The 19,107-nt window shown below is 43.2% G+C and overlaps 1 protein-coding gene across 2 annotated transcripts; it reads right to left on the bottom strand.

Annotated features, from left to right (window-relative positions):
* Positions 1-386: 386 nt before the first annotated feature.
* Positions 387-18,567, bottom strand: LOC147014954 (uncharacterized). Of its 2 annotated transcripts, XR_015050164.1 has the most exons (5): positions 18,349-18,567; positions 14,901-15,091; positions 10,435-11,388; positions 1,930-3,275; positions 387-1,896 (listed from the first exon to the last, which is right to left on the bottom strand). XR_015050164.1 is itself a non-coding variant. In XM_085849223.1 (4 exons), the coding sequence occupies exons 2-4, from the start codon at positions 15,074-15,076 to the stop codon at positions 2,807-2,809; spliced, it is 1,599 nt and encodes a 532-aa protein (XP_085705349.1). In that variant the 5' UTR covers positions 15,077-15,091; positions 18,349-18,567; the 3' UTR covers positions 387-2,806. The 2 variants fall into 2 exon arrangements, 1 of the variants encoding a protein (XP_085705349.1); XM_085849223.1 differs by having other exon boundaries at positions 387-3,275.
* Positions 18,568-19,107: the final 540 nt, after the last annotated feature.

Genomic DNA, 19,107 nt, shown 5'->3' with positions numbered 1-19,107 from the left:
AAAACATAAGCTCCTTCCACCCTCGGTGGTGGAGGTAATGAGAAGCAGGTTCATTCTCAATCACACAGGTTTAGAAAGTGGTGGTGTGTCTTTGTGCATGTACAAAATGCAAAACACAAAAACTCTTTGTGAAAGCTTGTATGTACGTAATTCTGGATATTTATTGAGTGTAAAATAAATGCACCAACACGAACGTACACAACCCACACCCACACCCCAATCTACCAACATTGACCTCTGCATGAAGCACAAGGTTATACTCCAAATGGTGTTTTGAAGTCATTTCTTGTTTTGGAGTGACGAGATGCCTCGAGTTCACAATTTCAGTGAATACAGCAAATAAAATGTTAATATATATTGAAGATCAGAATTTGAACGTGCTCTACCTCCGAAACTCTCTTTCACACCTGTACACACATGATACATCGAGGCACCCGAAAATGATAACCACACTCCTTGTGTTTTTTTTTCTTTAGAAGATAAAGGCTCATATCTTTGACAATGGCAAAAGGGCTATACGAACTAACAATACAGTTGTCGGTAAAAATTTGGACATAATAAGTCAGGACATGAACAAACAGTAAACGAGGAGAAAGATGGGTGGGTACAGTAACCTGCAATAAGAGGATTGGGTTAGATTAGGTACGGTTCATGGGGGTCGGAAGGATGGCGGGTAGGGATAGGGGGATGATATGAGATAGTTGTGAACCGCCTACTTGAGGAAAGAGTCTGATTGAATAGCCTAAGGATGGCTGAGAGAAAAGAAGAAATAACAAGAGTTCAGATGTGCAGTGACCCTAGATGTTGGGAATTTGAACCAGAAAGACATTACTGGACGAGCATATGCGTTCTCGAATAGCTGGGGAGGGGCAGAGGGCTCAGATAGCAGTGGAAGCTAGTAGGCCAGAGGAGAGGTGTGAAAAAGCAGTTAGGCCACCAACCTGTTTGCAATGTGAGAACAGGCCTTATGCTTCAGCCTAATTGCAAGAGATGCCAATTATGTTGGGAGATTTAGACAGCACAGATTACAGGACAGACGCATTTCATATCAGTGCAGCCCATAGGGAAGAGCAGTACTCATTAAGCTATGGACATAGGCCGTTAGCAGTTTTTGATTTTTCTGGAATGACTTTGAACAATGGAGGATGAACACTGAAGATGGCTTTTCAGGCAGCAAATTGATGTGGCCGGTGTAGGTCATGTCTGATGATGAGGCAGAGAAGTTCAAGAGACTGAACCCCTTCCCATGGCTGACAATTGAAATAGAGAGGTGGGTTCAGTGGGATGGGGGGTACTGGACGACATAATATGGAATTATGTGCATTAAGGAAGAGAGAATTTTACAAAGAATGGGAGACGTCAAATCAAATGGAGAACATGATTGAAGTTTTCTTGCTTCTAGACATACGAGATTATCAAAGGAGAAGTACAGGTTGAAGAGATGACAAAGAAGAAGAAGAAGCAGTAATAGAGCATGATTTGAGAACATGCGCATCGATGCCCCTCTGGGCACATGGCCACAGCAGGTTTAACGCTGAAAAGAACTTGTCCACCTTCTCGGGTGAGAATCACACAAACTCCAGTTAACAGTGGGTGTCGGGTAGAAGGATCACGACCAGGCTGAATGGGTTGGGAACATGAGATTTGAAGGGAAACACCGAGTTGAGACATTCTGCCTTGAGTCTCGAAGTCTGCAGTGATGACCTTAAGGAGTGAGTGAGAGGATGAATGGAAAGGAAATGCGAGAGAAGGACATGACAAACCGCTGCCATCACTTTGATATGATGAAGGAGACTCGTTGAACAGTTAAGTCTTGCCATTTGCAAGAAATGCTTTCTGGCTTGTCTAAGGATGGACACACACCTATTTCACACTTGTGTGAGGATGGACACACACCTATTTCACACTTGTGTGAGGATGGACACACACCTATTTCACACTTTCTAAGGATGGACACACCTATTTCTGGCTTGTCTAAGGATGGGCACAAACTGCTTCACGCTTGTCGAAGGATAGGCACACATCTATTTCTGGCTTGTCTAAGGATGGGCACACACACACCTATTTCTGGCTTGTCTAAGGATGGGCACACACCTATTTCTGGCTTGTCTGAGGATGGGCACACACCTAAAAAGAGTGCCATAAATTTGCCCTGAGTTGGGTTCGAGTTTTTTATTGAGAAAGCACCCGTTTGTCCCCAATGACCTTGCCACAGGATTCATTTTATCATGGCTCTGCTTGAATTCATTTCCTTCATGCTTGATCAAAATATGAAAATGTAAAACGTTACTGATCCTGATGGACGTCATCACAATGTCTATTTTTCACAAAACGTCTGATCTTTTCTCCCCATTAAACCGACCTCACTCAACCCCATTGCAGATTAGTCTTCTTTCTCTTTCACTCTCTCTGTGCTCTTTCTACCTCCCGTCACCCACATTGCTTTACTGTCAATACATATGCCTGTTTAGTCTTCCTTCAGACGAGATCATTCAATAATAAAACCGTCATCGAATCATCATTGTGTTTTTTGGGTTTACATGTGGAGCTGGAATGGTTCCAACTTTAGCCATGGCTCCTTTAATTAATAAAATGGTATTAGGAGGCATGGTATGAAATACATTGGTCATCCATGATGTATGTGCTTGTGACCTTTTATAATGAAAGACGGTTTAAACATATACACAAGGTAGTATATGGGACTGAATGTTCCCTGTTAAAATGCACTAATAAGGTTTTAAGTCTTATTCATGGAGCACTAGCGTCACCATCATTACTTGTAATCATCACAGGCGGAAAAATTCGGCTAACGACAATCACATGTGGTTGCAACCAAGTTGTTGTAGTTTCGTAGAACCACGACATCCTTGGTCTTTGGTTCATGCCTCGTTTCAGAATCATTATTCTGACTTTCCAACACAATTACTTGGACGGAGCTAAAGGTCACAGGAACACAACACGGTCTATGCTCCTGCTCTGAAAGGTGGGCCACATAATGTGTGTGAGGAAAGAACTCGTCAGGCCTACCCAGCACAACACAATCCCCACCACAGTCTTGGATGTTCACGGTCTCGGGTTCAGTTATAATGTCATCAAATATGTTATCAATTGACAGATTGACAAATAGAGGTCGCAACAGACATTCAAAGGATGATCTCTCGTCGCCGATATCTCGGCGTTGCAGCCTGCTCACCCGACGCTGCAACCACCATGCTCGAACTGTGTGTAAGGCTTTTAATAGCAGAAAACTCTCCAACGGGTCTCTTCCTGCCTCTCTGCCACGCGTGCCCACAGGGTAGCAGGTAAAGAGAGACATCGACAAAATCAATGAAAAACGTGCATCTTACACTTCCTGTTCACATTATTCCTTGACCCCTTCCATTGTGACGCTTCCCTTTGTCACTATCTAAACAGCATTGTTTCATAAATCTTTGTGTACATTTTAATATCTATATGAATCGGTATGGGTGAAAGAACAACAAAAATAAAATTTGTCACATCACACTTTCTGATGTTTTCTGTTGTTTTTATAAATAAGATGAAAGTAAATTAGTGGAAAGATTTTGGACCTTAATACAAGGCTACATGGAAAAGAAACAACACGATTTTCCAACCTCGTGGTGTTACACATTGTAAATTTACATCGATCATACATAATTCGATGATAAATTATAACAAACAGATGGACGAAATTTGAGCTTTCCCGAAGAAGGAATGATGAGATGTATCATTAACAAGAGGGAATTTTGTGACGTTTTAGTTTGTAACTGTTTGTGATATTTATTAGTTCCCGACTGGTTTCACCGGAGGGGATGATCGGTTTGCTCTGTCTGTCCGTCCGTCCATCTGTCCGTCACACCTGTGTGTTTTTTTTCGGACTTTTTCCCAAACCCTTTAACATATTCAACTGAAACTTGGTACACTGCTTTATCATGATAAGATACAAAACAAGTTCGAGTTTCAGGGGCTTTTATCAATCTTTCACAGAGCTATAACCTTTTTAAACTTAGGAAATATCACATATTATACATGAGTTGTGCCTGGCGTTTGCTTAATGGTTAGGGTGGTGGGCTTGGGGTCCAAGGGTCCCAAGTTCAAATCCTGCTTGGCTGTTGAATTAATACTAGGTGGGGTTGACTCAGCCTGTCATCCTTCTGAGGTTTTGGCAAAATGAGTACCAGTGTAGTGACAATGGAGACACTGCATCAGCGGCATAGCTGCGTCCTTCACTAATAATGCAACCAGCAGCCATAAGGCTGCACTCAAAAGAGAGAATTCAATCTTTAATTTATTTTGTTTTGCCTTCCCAGGTCTGGGGATTTCCTCGTGGAGAACGCAGCTGAGGTCCCCATGTCCACCGCTCCTGCCGGGGGAGCCTTCGCGGTGATCCCACAGCTGAATTCTTTCCATTGCACTCAATGAAGTTAAACTTTGGGCACATTCCTTCATCTTCTCTTCACTCAATATAATTGTCCGAACAGTAGAAAGAGTTAAGTTTAATGCTTTGGCAATTTCACATTTTCTTGTGTAAAGATGGAGAAGGAGGGAACATAGCCTTGCTCATGTAAAGTACATATCAGTGTAACCAAACACCAGCTGTTCATCACTGCGTCATTCAGTGACTTTTTGATGATCTTTTTGAGTTTATCCGTAACAAGTAAAAGATGTTTAAAGCTATTATATAACAAGAAAACTTTTGTAAAATTTCCATGGATTTGGGATCCACGCCGGCCCCGCGAGGTTCGCTTACACGGCACATCTGGGAGTGTGCACGATCCGTGCCTCGCAAACCGCCCAAGCACGGACGATTGCTTGGTTTAATGACAAATGATGAGGGGCTGGCGTGTAAACGCTCTGTGACAGATAAATCACTGGAGCACGGACGGCAAAACAAAAGGAATTTGGCGGTAAAACTTTTTCCACGGGAACCAGGTGTGCAATATGCACGGTACCCCCGGCATGAGCAATGGGCGTGGCGAGCACGGCTGGGTTCCCCGTGGGAAAAAATTAAAAACAAATTGGTGGGCGACAGACACATGGCTGAGCACCTCTGTGAATGTAGATGGCTCATTACAGTAGGGGTAAGAGGTAGCGACAGTAATGCCCACGTGGGGAGCGCGGTGGTGTAACCACCACACACAGGGGGCCCAGGAGCACTAGCCTTAGGGGGGTGATAGTTAGGCCCACATGGGGGTGCCAGCGATGGCTGCCTCTATGTGGGTACCGAAGCAGTGACCATGAGTGAGGGCTCGCATAAATTTAGGGATCCAGAGTGACTGTATTCAGGTTGAGACAATGAACATGTAGTGGGGACGTAGAGAGGTATAGAGGGTAGAGTTAAAAGGGAGCGTACGTCGTACAAGGGAAGACGAGGGTGCATGAGTTAGTTCGGGAAAATGAGTTAGGTGATGCTGTGGAGGTGAGTGGAAATGTGTTTGTGTGTCGTTGATGAATTCTGAGTGTGAGGGCACGGCAATGGCCCAGTATGAGTGTGAGTAATGGAATGCATGGTGCGAAGGATTGAATGGTGGGAGTGCATCCCACCCAAGGAAACCCCGGGGGTTAGTTTTCAGTTGGATTGAGAGATTTGGCAAATTTACATATGGATGTCATTCTGCAGTTGGTGCCGATAGTGGAAAGTGCCATTTTATGTTTTTTGCGGGATGCAGGAGATAATGGACTGGCTGGGGGTGTGGCTCGTGAGTGTAGTGTTCTGATAAGGCAAGCACCCCAGGCGCTGGGGGCTTGTCGGCCATGTGAGGCCGTAGGTAGGTCCAGGGGGCCAGTAATGTGATAGTGGGCGCAGGTACCTGAGGAGAGGGGCCTGGCACACCGGTGTAGTGTTCAATGGGCCCAGGTGCCGGGGAGTGGGACCCAGGGTGCCAAAATGCCATGTGGGCATTGAGGGGGGGAGTGCCAGTGAGGGCATCCCCCATGTTAGGGTGAGGAGCAGGCATGCTCGGAGGCGGCTCCAGCATCCTGGGGGTGCTAACGGTGAGTATGCAGGTGGGAAGACCTGCCCGTGGAGCCACACTGCCCAGCAACGAAATTGTGCAATGGCACAGAAAGAAAATTTGGTGGACAAGGCCCAAAATTGTAAGAGCTCCAACACGTGGGTAATGGGAATTTGGGTTATTAGAACTCCATAGTTTAACAAAGGCCTCGTGACAGTGTATAACCCCAGGGACAGTTTAAAAGTGTAACAATATTAGCGTAGTTAGGATTGATGAAGAACCCGTCACACCATCCACTGTCGGGATGATTGCCACCTGCTCTACTTGCCCTCCTGAGGGACTTGAGAATGAGATGTGTCACGATGTAAATGTGAGATTGCATGTAGTTCTGCTCTTTTTCCATTTCAGGGGAACCTTGGGGAGATTGGGTATGAATTTGGCAATGGGGAGAGTAGGATATAGGAGACAAAATGTTGCAACAAATTGTAAAAAGAGGGGGGGGGGCTGTTGAGAGACGTTGGATGGGTGCGGACGAGCAGGGCCAACCTCAAGCTCTCTCTTCTGGCACCACCGCCACTGCCCAGGAATGTGCACACCAGCGACTGGCTGACCATGTTGGTCGGACCTGGTGTTTGTTGATGGCATAACCTGGTTTACCTTTTTCCTTTTGTGCTGTTTTCTGTTTGCTTTGCCGTTTGCTTTGTCTCGCCATCCCCAGGACCATCATAAGCATTACTCACCTCACTGCACCATTTGCTGTGTGGCCTGTGTTCCATCCCCACCTGTTCTGTGAACTACCCTTCACTGTAGCCCCATACTTCAGGGTGATACCCTTCTTGTTTATTTTATGGACTGCTTTTGTTACAGCTCTGAACCTGCTCTTTAGTGGCTGCTTCAAAGAGACTTTGAGATGGTGTACAGCCAGCTGTGTCCAGTAGGTGTGCCTCCAGCAAGCTGCCCACTCCTACATTTTTCTCTTTCTTTTTTTCCTAAGACTAGGTCCTGGGTCAGAAATTGTATATAGTTCCATAGATTATTAAAGCCCACCAGTTATATGTTTTAGTTTCGAAAATTCCGGCAATTTCGGTGGAGCATAAGGTTGTTAGTGTGAGTCAGGTAGTTCCCAACACATCAGGTGGGACATATCTGGTTTAAATTGTTGCACACACGAAAGAGTAGAGTTAAAACGTACTAGGTAGGGGGTAACTTCACCCGCATGTCACAAGGTAATGCTAACTTTTAATGGCAATAACGTAACTCTTAACCAATGTCTCCAGCTGTTGGACGACTCGGGGCGAGTCTGGGATAGGGGAAGGGGTAGTGTTATGGATTTCAGATTCAGATCTGAGTAATACACACAATATCCAGGTCCTCAGACAGTTATTTCCATAAATGCATGTTCAGAATAGACCCATCCCCTTGTCTGATGGGATTCTAACTCTTTGATGTGTTGGAGAAGAGTAGAGAACAGGTTCCCTTTCTTTCTTATGGAATAACTTTTTCCTCTTTATGACACATTCATGACGTATGATTTTACGTCGGTTTTCATTTCTGCATGAGCGATATTCACCATTCGTGCACGCGATAAGATAGCCGTTAGCCGAATGGATACTCTTTCTATCCCCTTTCCATCAAGACACATTGGCTTGAAAATACATGATTTATTTACACATTTTATTTTGGTTATCATTTTCACATTGGACTTACAGGAAATTTGAGTCATTAATCACACTGTGGGCTTTTCCTGGACAGTTCATTCTGTCAATCGGGCATGGCTGTGGTCTCGAATCATTTACCTCAGGACCCACCTTTTTCCATCGACGTTCGACGCCCACCTTTCATCGACGTTTGACACCCACCTTTTTCCATCAGAGATCAACACCCCATTCAGCAGTTCTATGGATGCGAACTGGCTCTTCTTCGTGCCGGGCTGAACAAAGAGGTGATAATTGGCTGTTGACGTTCTGTGGATGCTTCACGTTTCCACTCGGTTGTTCCGGTAAATGGCTGCTTTCTGGCGTTCGTCCAGTGCCCCGAACTTGACGTCGTAAGCCAGGCCTGTGTTAATTGGGAGTTGCATCTTGTTTGATGGTCAGGAGTGAATGACCACGAGAATGGACGGTTGGAGGTCTCGTACAGCGTTGCCCTAATAGGCAAACTGGATTTGGCTGAAGTCATGCTTGAGGCTCCACCCACACTTGTCACTGATTAAAGGACGGCAGGATTGACCTGTTGGAGTTGGTTAGAGATCCGGATGATGGTTAGTGACAGCACCTGACAGCTCCTGGCAGTTGGTGGGAGATCCTGATCAGGGTTGGTGAGAGATCCTGCTGATGGTTCGTGACAGCTCTTGATGGCTCCTGACAGTTGGGGACAGCAGCAATGGCGGTTGGTGACAGTTGGACTGTTCCTGCTGGTTCTGCTTGGTACCTGGTTCTTGGCGTACCTGACTCCTGGCATTCCTGGTTTCTGGGGGTGACGTGACGCCGATTGGTGTTTGAGCCTGTTTGCGGGTGGGGCACTGGCAGCGGAAACGAGCCGGGCTGTGGAGAGCTCATTTGGAGAAGTAGACTAAGGCATACTCACACATTTTGGGTTATTTTAGGAGACACACGACGATTTCTGCCTTGGTAAGCTGAGATCGGATTTCCTTCCCCCCTGAATGGTCTGCTGGTTACCCACGTCTCGTGTTTAATTGTTAAGCAAGGCATAGTGATAAGCATCTACTCTTTGCCCATGTTTCTATAAATGCTTATTGAATTCTTTATTTGCTTGAGATTATTTTGTTGATTGAACATCTGATTGATTTGAATTCATCCATTTAATCGACAAGGAAATAAAAAGTTTTTCAGTTTATTTATTTTTCTTAATAATAAATTCCTTGTTGGCGTTTCAACCTGTTCATGATTGTCATTTTCTTCCATTGATCCAGCATTGTCCGAACCCAGATAGACTGGGAGATTATAATTCCCAAACTAATTAACCTGTCATAGTTGGCGTACACCAGCGGAAAACGCTTGGCCGCATTACTTAAGATCTAATCAGGATAAGATTAGTGTATCGCCGAGGGTGCGTTCCCCGGTTAGGAGGCCACATGACCTCCAGTTAAATGTCAAATTTGATGGTGGACACTGGAACTCGTTAACTGATTGACGTTCATGGTTGTTAAGCAACCCACCGTACCACAAAGTTAATTATGAATGGTGGCCCCAGGTCCGGTTCTTCCGAGGAGAAACGAGGATTAACCCCCTCATAATACACTCGGTACCTGTGGCCAAAACAATACTTAGTTTATGCGTACAAATGATACTTAATTTATGCGTACAAATGATACTTAGTTTGTGTAAAAATTATACTTAGTTTATGTATACAAATGATACTTAGTTTATGTGTACAAATGATACTTACTCACCGTGCAGCACATGGAGACAGAATTGGGAATGAGCGGTGTACAATAATTGATTGATTAATTGATCAATTGCAAAATTAAAATTATTCAATAATAATCACAAAATAATTCATTTCTTAATCAATTGACTAATAGCATACCTCAGCCACCACTGTTTCATCCGAATTTGTAACTTTTTGGAAATTAAGTAAATCATTGAATAATGAATAACTAATTGATTAATCAATAAATCCAAAATACCCTTTATAGCTAAATCACTTGTTCACTGTCGTGTCCGAATATCAGCTTCCTAGCTCAAAAGGTGCCTGAGATTTTACTCAGATTAGAAAGAACATTAATAAGGAATTAATAAATTGATAATAATTAAGTCATTAATAAATTAATTGATTAATTTAAAAAGTAGAACACCGTCCTTTTTTCAAAGCACATATTCACTTTTGTCCCCAAATTTCAGCTTCCGAGCTCAAAGGATGGCTGAGATATCACCCAGACAAACAAGAAAGAAAGAGAAAACACAACCAACCAAACGGAGTAAACACTGAGTAAACTCGCTTCCTTCGGTGTCTGGCGGTGACGACATGCATCGCCTGGATATGGAATTGGGAAGGAGCTGTGTACAATATGACATTTTTGAACATTGCTTCAACAAAGGATTAGTAATCCCATACAAAATAACACTATAAAATCACGTATTTTGATAATACTTGTCCTTCAAGTTACCAGCACAGAGAAATCTCCCAATGGAAAAGTCTCACTTATAACAAATGCAAATGAGCTTTTCACCTTTTACATGACTTGTGATGTCCACTAGACACATGTCCCAAGTATTGCACTCGCTATCACAGCTTGATTGCTTTACATCACTTAGGTGTCCTTCATGCAGGATTTAAGACATAAAATAAAACTTAAGACAACATTCAAACCCTTAATCTTGGACATATACAGCATGTGTGTACAAGACACTTTCCAAGGAAAGATGTTACAAATTACAATCATAATGTTTGTCAACCAAGATTTTTCAGCAAGAGATTATGAAAAGCCTATAAAGAAAGAAAGGTAAAAGAACCATACCCAGAAATTGTTTCTTTGGCTGCTGTTGCATTATTTGCTTGCTCGTCACCAGACCAAATCCTCAGCATGTGCTTGAAGGCCAAGAATATCTGTGGATCCTGCAGTGGAGGCAGTGTCATTATGTCTTTTATTACTTGCACAAGGAGTCGGTTGATGAGGGCAGCTGCTGGTGTTGCACCACGTCTTGCCCGTAACCAACGAACCATTCCTCGTGCCCGCCTTTGAATACCAGAGGCTTTGAGATGGTCAGTGGCTCCACTTTGGAAGCTGGTTTTGTTCCCTCCACCTGCCATCCAATCTGATGCATTACCGTGCATCTCCTTCTGATCTTCTTGGATTCTTGGAGTGCTTCCACTTGTCCCTTGATTGTGCCGCATTCCTAATGGCCAATTGGGTTGAATCAACATCTTTGACCAGTTTCTTTGAGAGGAAGGGGAATCTTTTTCAAACTCTGGTGAAAATACGTTATCCGGACCAGGTTGTGTCAAGTTTTCCCATGGGTTGTCTCTTTTTGTCTCTTGTTCTTTACTTCTGGAAAAAGTCTGACAAGATATTGCAAATAATATGACCTTTCCAGTCTGTTGACTTACCTCAATCAGGGATCGATCGCTAAGATTTTTATTGCTGTATAATGGAGACTTTTTCAGACTCGCTGGTCTGTCCCTATTTCCATTATTAGAACAACTCGGCCAATGACCACCGTTTGTCAGAGCAGCTACCAAAAACACAATATTGGAGAAGAGTTCATGGCAAGTTGCACCACAGGGTCTGCCTGTGACTGAAGCAAAGTCTTGGTGCTGTGCAGTCTCTTCCTCTGCCACTGGTCTCTCTTTCTTTGGACTCTGTGAAATGGTGTCCAGGTCAGAGTTGAATGTCTTCATCATCTCCAAATTTTCTTTTTCATGTGTTGCAATTGTTTGATTCTTTTCTTCATCAAGAGCGTTGATTAACTTCCTGCAACATCAAAGAAAAATAAGGTTGGTGTGGGCCTTGATTTAGCAAAGCACATACTAGTTGGTGCACCTAACCCAACTGATCCATCCATCATAACCATGATAACAACCCACAGCAGTGTTTGCACACCCAAAGTGATCACATTTCACTCAAACCATTCGGCCTTGTTTTTTGTTAGTGATGAAGGCTCACGCATTCCTGAATACATTTCCTTTCTCAATCTATGACAGAACAAACAGAAATAAAAACTATTAATTTTATTGACTAAAAATAAATAGACAAGAAGAGACAGATGTGATGCTTGCCTTTGGAATAAACTCCCTCACTCTATTCATTCCCATTCTTCCCTCCAGGCCTTCAAAACAGCTGTTCACCACCACCTCTTATCATCCCCCATCCAAATCCTCGAGCTTTTCTACCCCCGATAATCCACCCAAGCCCACCTCCTTCAAGTTTCCTGCTTTCCTTCCTGAAAGTCCCTGTAATGTCCATCTTCTATTCCCCATGTTCCCCGTCCCATCCCTCTCCCTTCCACAGATCTCCTAATGTCTCTGTTCCCCACTGTTTTGTCCTTCCCACTCCCTCCCCTCCTGTCTCATGCCCCCCTTGATGTGCGTTGTGTGTTAGCTCTCATACGAGCCTCGATAAGGTATACAAAAAAAATATAAAAAAATTGTTGAGTGTGTGTGTGTGTGTGTGTGTGTGTGTGTGTGTGTGTGTGTGTGTGTGTGTGTGTGTGTGTGCTGGGTGTTGGCTTAATGGTTAGGGTGGTGGGCTTGGGATCCTAAGGTCCTGAATTAAAATACCCCCTTGAATTAATACCAGGTGGGGTTGACTCAGTCTGTCATCCTTCTGAGGATGGCAAAATGAGTATCAGCTTCCTGGGATGATTGAGCCCTTTGAGGATCCTGTATTGGAGTGGTGACCTGAACAGGATTGTACCCAATAGCTCAGGAGGCTGCTTTGGCAGCACTGATGCTCTGTATTGAGTCTGGTACCAATGGATGGACACGTTCTTTGCTTCACAAGACGCATGATCACTATGGAAAGTTTCTGATGGATCTCGATAATGTCATTGATTTGATTGTGGTTACAGAACAGGTTGCAGATGAAAGTCTCTCTGCTTCAGGCTTAGATTTGATGGAAAAAATAATTTATTACTCTGACATATTCGATTGTGGTGAGTGAATGGATTTTATCAGTGATTGCTGTTTTGAGATCATCTATGGATTGTGGCTTTCCTCAATAGACGTTGTCCATATGCATCGAACCCTGAACTCGGTTTGAGTGTTCTTGAAAGATTTCGTCCTCAGGCAGATTTTGACTGAAAACGATCTTTCTTTAGTTATCTACAGCATTTTGAAAAAAATAGGGCTGTCATCACTAAATCAAAATCTGCCGACTACACACAAACTCCACCTTGTGCACCTTCAAAAGGTAAGAGGAATCATTAGTATGGAAGACTTTATTACAGGTAAGGTCGTGTTGTTGTGGTCCGTGTTACAACCGTGTTGTTGTGGTCACCCTTATAAAGGCACTTGAATTGCATTTCAGTGAAAAGGTCGTCATTTCATTGTGATTCCGTCACGGCTCGTACCCCCGTCTTGCCTTTTTGTGAATCAGTCATTAATTGAATACTAGTGAAGACAGGATAATTTCCCTAGGATTGGCTTATTTTAGTGTGACTTGATATGACACCCACCGGGAGTGCTATATCATGCATATTTACACGCAGAGAGTTGGGATCCTCCCCAAACTTGAACTCCTCTGAAAACCACCCTCTGCATACTCTGTGTACAACCAGCAATTTTCAACTCATTTTGTCCAGCGGTTTAGGAGTACATACAAGTCAAACAAACAAAGAAACACAAAAAAACAGACGTTTCTCAAACCATAGGAGCTCTGTGTGTTTAACATCGTTCTTGCCATTATTTTATTGTAATTATTAAACGATTAATTGCTCGTGAGGAGATGTCCTATCTTACTTCCATCAACCTGTTAGGAAAGCACAAGGCATTACATTAGTGTGGGAACTGCCACGTAATAAGGCTGATAGAGGATTTCCACAAAATGCAAAACGATTACTACAAAACGTCATAATACTACAAAACGTCATAATAACAGCCATTACTTTTGTCCTTTGTGGGTGTATGGACCTGGAACTCACAAGTTGTTTTAGTTATTTATTGTACACAAAATGTTGACTCATTGAAGAGGGTGGAAGCAGAAGAGAAAAAGGGAATATACTGACAGTAGGGAAATGGGGCAACAGTTGGACATAATAAGGAGGGTAAAGAACAAACAGGAAGAGAAGAGAGAGAGGAGGGAATGAAAGACATGAGAATGGAAGTAAGAGGGTTGGGTTAGGTAGGATTATTGAGGTAAAATAAATATTATGTTGGGATGGGGATGACATGAGATGATGGTTCACTGCTTGCTTCGATTTGAGGAGGGAAGATGGGATTGAACGGCCTCGGGAAGGTGATTTTACCAATGTGAGCAAAGGAAAACAACAGAGTGTAGGTGAGCAGTATGCCGGGATTTTCTGTGTCGGAGTGGCGACCCATCCAGGATTGCTCCCAATAGCCAAGGAGACTGCTTGGGCAGCACCAACGCTCTGCACAGAGTATGGTCCCAATGGATGGATGGATACCGGGATTTTGAAAGTTTACCCAGGAGAGGGTTATTGGAAGAAGGAGTGCATCCTGTAGGAGCTGGGGTATGTTGGAGGGATGAGAGGGCAGAGAGAGCTGGACCAGAGGAGAGGGGATATAAAACAAACAAACAGAGGCACCACCTACCCATGTTTGAGAGCACCAGGACCTGCTTCGGCCTGATTGTGGGAAATTTTAATAATGCTGAGAGTTTTAGGTTCAAGGAGAGACAGATAAGATGTGATGCTGGAACTCCAGCCCATAGAGGAGAGCAGTACTTCATTGAGCCATCGAAAAAGACCTTGTAATCGTGTCAGTAGTTCTGATTTATCAAGGGATGATGAGGATGCCCAGCTTGCAGCTTGATAGGAGGCCAGCTTTGCTATGAGGTTGGCCCCAGAGAGGTCATAGCTGATGATAAGACCTAGCAGTTTTAAAGACTGAACCTCTTCCAGTGGCTGACCAATATATATAGAACAAAATATATAGAACTCGGTGGGTTCGTTTGATGATCCTTCCAGAGTGACATGGTGAGACAGGGAGATTTGTTTGGATTGAAAGATATGTTCCATTGTCAGACCAGCATTTAATCAATTCCAGATCATCAGATTGTGATGCACCTGTTATCTACCTATCAGTACATATCAGATGTGACAAAATATGGAGTCATCGGAAAAAGGAAGTGAGGGGTTTTTTTCAGATCATGTAACAGATATAAAGCAGAAAACATTACGTTTATATTTATTTATGTATTTTGTTTTGGACTGTATAATTTTCCTGTTGTGGAAACATTAAATCAAAATAACTGTTTAAGTGTCTGTTTGTGTAAGCTGCACAACAAAGTGTTCATATTGGTACCTTTTTAACGGTGATTCACTCTCCTTGGGATCTCTTTGTTGTGTTTCTGCAAACAGGCCAAGCTCGACCTGAGTCGGCCTTTCTCTGGTCTTGTTAATAGCCTCAGCCAGTTGTCCCATCAGCCCACAAAATGCAAAAGGAATCAGGATCAGCATGACTGAATTATTTGAGGACATCACTGGGAAGGAATTCTGAAATGGACAGACAGGTCAAGACAATCACAAAGACAAATTCACAATGAATAAACATGAAACACATAAAAACAAAAACATTGTGAATCAAGTGAAACATTTGAGTCTCTGACACGTAAACTGGGCTATCCAAGCTGGCAGCAGTTGTAAGAAAATGGGTTTTAAAGTTCAGATTCCTTTAATAATCCTGATCAACTCACCCTGAACAAACATCAGCATCAAACATTTAGTTGAAAATTCTCATCGACACTCAAATGTGTAATGACTGAAAAATTACTTTGTCGTGCATTGAACTCAATTTGGGCCTGCAAGTTGGGTAGCTGGGTTTATTTCTCAGGGCTCATTCGTCCATTTCCCACATCATAGACAATGAGTTTGATGTAATGTACAACACATTCGATTTCAAACAAAACCCATCAATAGCATCGATAATTAAATAATCTCATGGAACAGTGTCCATGGAATGATCAATGCGAGCTCTCCTTGGTGCCAGGCCCGTGTTGTTAACAGGATCGTTTGTTGATCAATTAATGAAGAAATTTTTACAAACAAACTTGGACACAGGAGGACCTCATGTAGCTCATCTGGTTGTTTTTTTTTTCACAACGAAATTTTCACACAGGAGGCCATTTGGCTCACCATGCCTGCACCACATCAATACCAGATTTCATCAATCCGTCGATACCCCCCTTCCCTTCGTGTGCAGCCTTTTGGCTGCTACACTCGTACTCATTTCACCGACCTCAGAAGGATGGCAGGCTGAGTCAACCCCCTGGTGTTAATTCAGCAGTCAACGGGTCTTGAACTCAGGACCCTAGGATCCCAAGCCACCACCTGAACCGCAAAGCCAACACCAGGTTTTTAACCTTGTCCGAATCCGTCCATAATCACACACACACTTTATTGACATCCCATGAACTTAATCGCTCAATTTACTTATTTTCAGTGTACTAACCCCATTATCCCAATAACTTGATAATTAATAAAACACAATATCTACATCCCATTAATATATGCAAATTGAATTAGCTGAGCTGTTTTGAGATCTTTTTTGGCTGTCCATGGCACACGGCGGTGACCGTGGAAGCGTGTTTGCTATCACCTGTCTATGCGACAATGGGAGTGTGAGACCAGAATTGTGTACAAATCCTCTGCTCTAATGAGGGCAAAGGAAATCTGTCTGTCGGTTTTTATTACCGACTTTGTACCGCTGGAGATGACGGCGTTGATATTCATTCTCTCTTTGTTTCTCAACCATCTCAATGTATATCGTAGATGTTTAACGTCTCCACCCTAAATGTATTTGAGTTAACAGACTTTACATCTCCTTCTGAAGGTGTATGTTGTAAGCACAGTGTCCTGCTCCAACATGCACCTTCCCTTTCAGGCACTCCACCGGGACTTCTGTTTTAGTGGCGTTTGACTCCACACGGGAACAAGACCACAGCCATGCAGCTCAGAGATGAATACACTACCAAATGGCTTCTCCTGGTATCACTCAACCCAACAACACCACGGAGTCCTTCCACCCAAGTACCAACTCCACTAAGCTCTTCTTCGTGTCTGAAATCTGATCTGATCAGACTCGTTCAAACCAAGACATTGGCATATTTGGTTTAAATGTTGTACAAGGTAAGACATTGAGATATAGAGCACACAATACAATTTAGTTTCAATTAGAATCACCAACAATTTCCAAACACAGGGCAACACAAGGCAACGCAAGGCAAGGCAACACATGGCAACACAAGGCAACGCAAGGCAAGGCAACACATGGCAACACAAAGACATCAGGAAGCACTTGAGTTAAAGGTTGAAACTCGATTGAGACAAATCTTATTTCTTGCAATTCGACTCAGGATGTTGAACACTCAAAAAGGCCTTGGGATTGGAAGGTCTCAACTTGAGCCTTTGCGCCTCAAACATATCACTTGCAATTTGTTGGAAATTTTAATTGCACATATTAATTAACATCTTCCGATAAGGTTAATAAAAGTAAATGAAATGTGAAAACCAAATTGACATAAGAAAACCTTTCAGGTAGGATGATGCATCATCAGGTTGGGGTGTGACATTTAATGTGACTCAAGGCATGGGACTCGACTCAAACCTGACGTGTAAGACTCGAGATTCAATGTCAGATTTGAAAAAAAAGTAAACGATGTCTCTCAAAGTCAGAGTCTCGTAATAATACGACTTTAACATCCCCGATTGGTCCCACCTTGTGAAGTAAAAACACGAGAATATGACAACGGCACTCGGTAGAGCGCATACCTCCACCAGGCTCTGCCAGGCTGAACACTTTGCGGTTTCTATCCTGAAACCAAACTCGGATCAATTCGTGCTCATCACCCACCCAACCCATCCACCAAGTCTCATCAGAGATATCCTGCTCGGCATCGTTTTGGCCTCACCTCTCAATCGTGAAGAATCACTTTTTTAAATCTTTTTAAATTCTCGTGTCCGGATTCAAATCTTCACCAAAATCAAATTGATTCGTCCTTGGCACATACCCAAGGTGTCCACCAAGTTTCGGCCGAACCCGTCCATCATTTTTTTGAGATATCCTGCTCATAGACAGACAGACATACAGAGGTGAAAACACAACCTCCGTCCACATTTAGTTGCGGAGGTAAAAATGGTTAAAGTTGCTCGCTGCAAAAGAACACAAAGCGCTGACGTTTCGGCCCTTTCTCCTTGCTCTGATGAAGGGCAAGGCTCAAAACGTCAGTGCTTTGTTTTGTTTTATGCCACATAGCTCTAATTATGTTATTGTCATGTTTTTATTGTCTTGTGCTGCCAACGCAGATCGCAGGTGAGCCAGGGAAACGTTCTCACCCAGGTCGTTGAAAAAAATGCCTCAGCATACCTGACTCAAGGTGGCTCAAGGTGGGAGAAATTTGGAATTTGTTCAGCGTGCCGGTGATAACTGGACAAATGTTCACGAGACACCATGGGACATTTTATGTCCACCAGCTATAATGGAAGCAGATGGGACACCCAGCTTAATGCGCATATACATTATGGTACGTACGGCTCACTTTGTGAAACAATTCCGTTCCGGCGAAGCACCAACCGCGCAGTATGTAGCCGGGAATCAAACTCTGATTAGACAGCTCAAAAGTAAATAAGTGATACCTCTGCAGAATCCCGTCGGATCCAAAAAGCCAGTGTGAACACGTCACATGAAAATACAACCTCATACCTGATGTAGTAAAATAAATAATAATAATGATCATAAAAATTAACATTCTCACCTTTTGCACTTTTCTGAACTCACTCCTTCAAAAACTCACAAAGCCTTTACGTTCCGTCCTTAATTAGTTGAAGTGCAAGTTTGTAGTTGTGGGAGCTCAGTGAAGAGTAAGGCCCAAACGGAGTCCCCTTTTTGGCCAAGCAGGCAGAATTCTCCAAGGACGTGTGTGGTCAAAGAGTTTGGGTGGGATCTGCGAATCGTTCATGCAACATAAAGGCACCTCGAAAGAAAGCTTTCATGTTATGCTTAGAAAGCACAAATGAAAGGAAACTCAAGGACATTGGAAGTCTGCCAAGACATGTGTCCTCTTATCACAAGGCTTTTCCATAGGAATGTTTTCAAGCTTTGATTCCTTCCTGTTGTTGCTGTGATTGCCAATTGAAACGGAATCCTTGGAAATTGTGTAAACACGTTTCATCAGATGAGCAATGCCGATGCCTCAGTGATCCGGTTGGTAATATAATCCTTCCCATATTTCATAAGATATGGTTTTATCAAGATGTAAATGAGACACGAACAAAAAAATGTTTTCAGCAATAAATTGAGACTTGTCACACTTCTGCAAGTTCGTACATTTCCAGTGTCTTGCCTCAAAATGCTCACTGTTCAGATGTCAATTCTTTTTGCGAACACCATGCCAATACGAGTTTGGACTTCGAGGTCAGTGAGCAGGTCCATATATTGATTCTGCCTTTCCAACGTTAACAGATTTGGAATTTATCTGCTTTTTGTCTCAATCCCTACTCACTAAGAATGCATT

The sequence above is a fragment of the Eptatretus burgeri genome, chromosome 12 (genome assembly GCF_056783735.1).
Source record: "Eptatretus burgeri isolate ZD-2024b chromosome 12, Ebu_testis_v1, whole genome shotgun sequence".
Lineage (NCBI taxonomy): Eukaryota > Metazoa > Chordata > Myxini > Myxiniformes > Myxinidae > Eptatretus > Eptatretus burgeri.
Note: the sequence above shows the minus strand (reverse complement) of the source record. Positions and strands in the feature narration are given on the sequence as shown.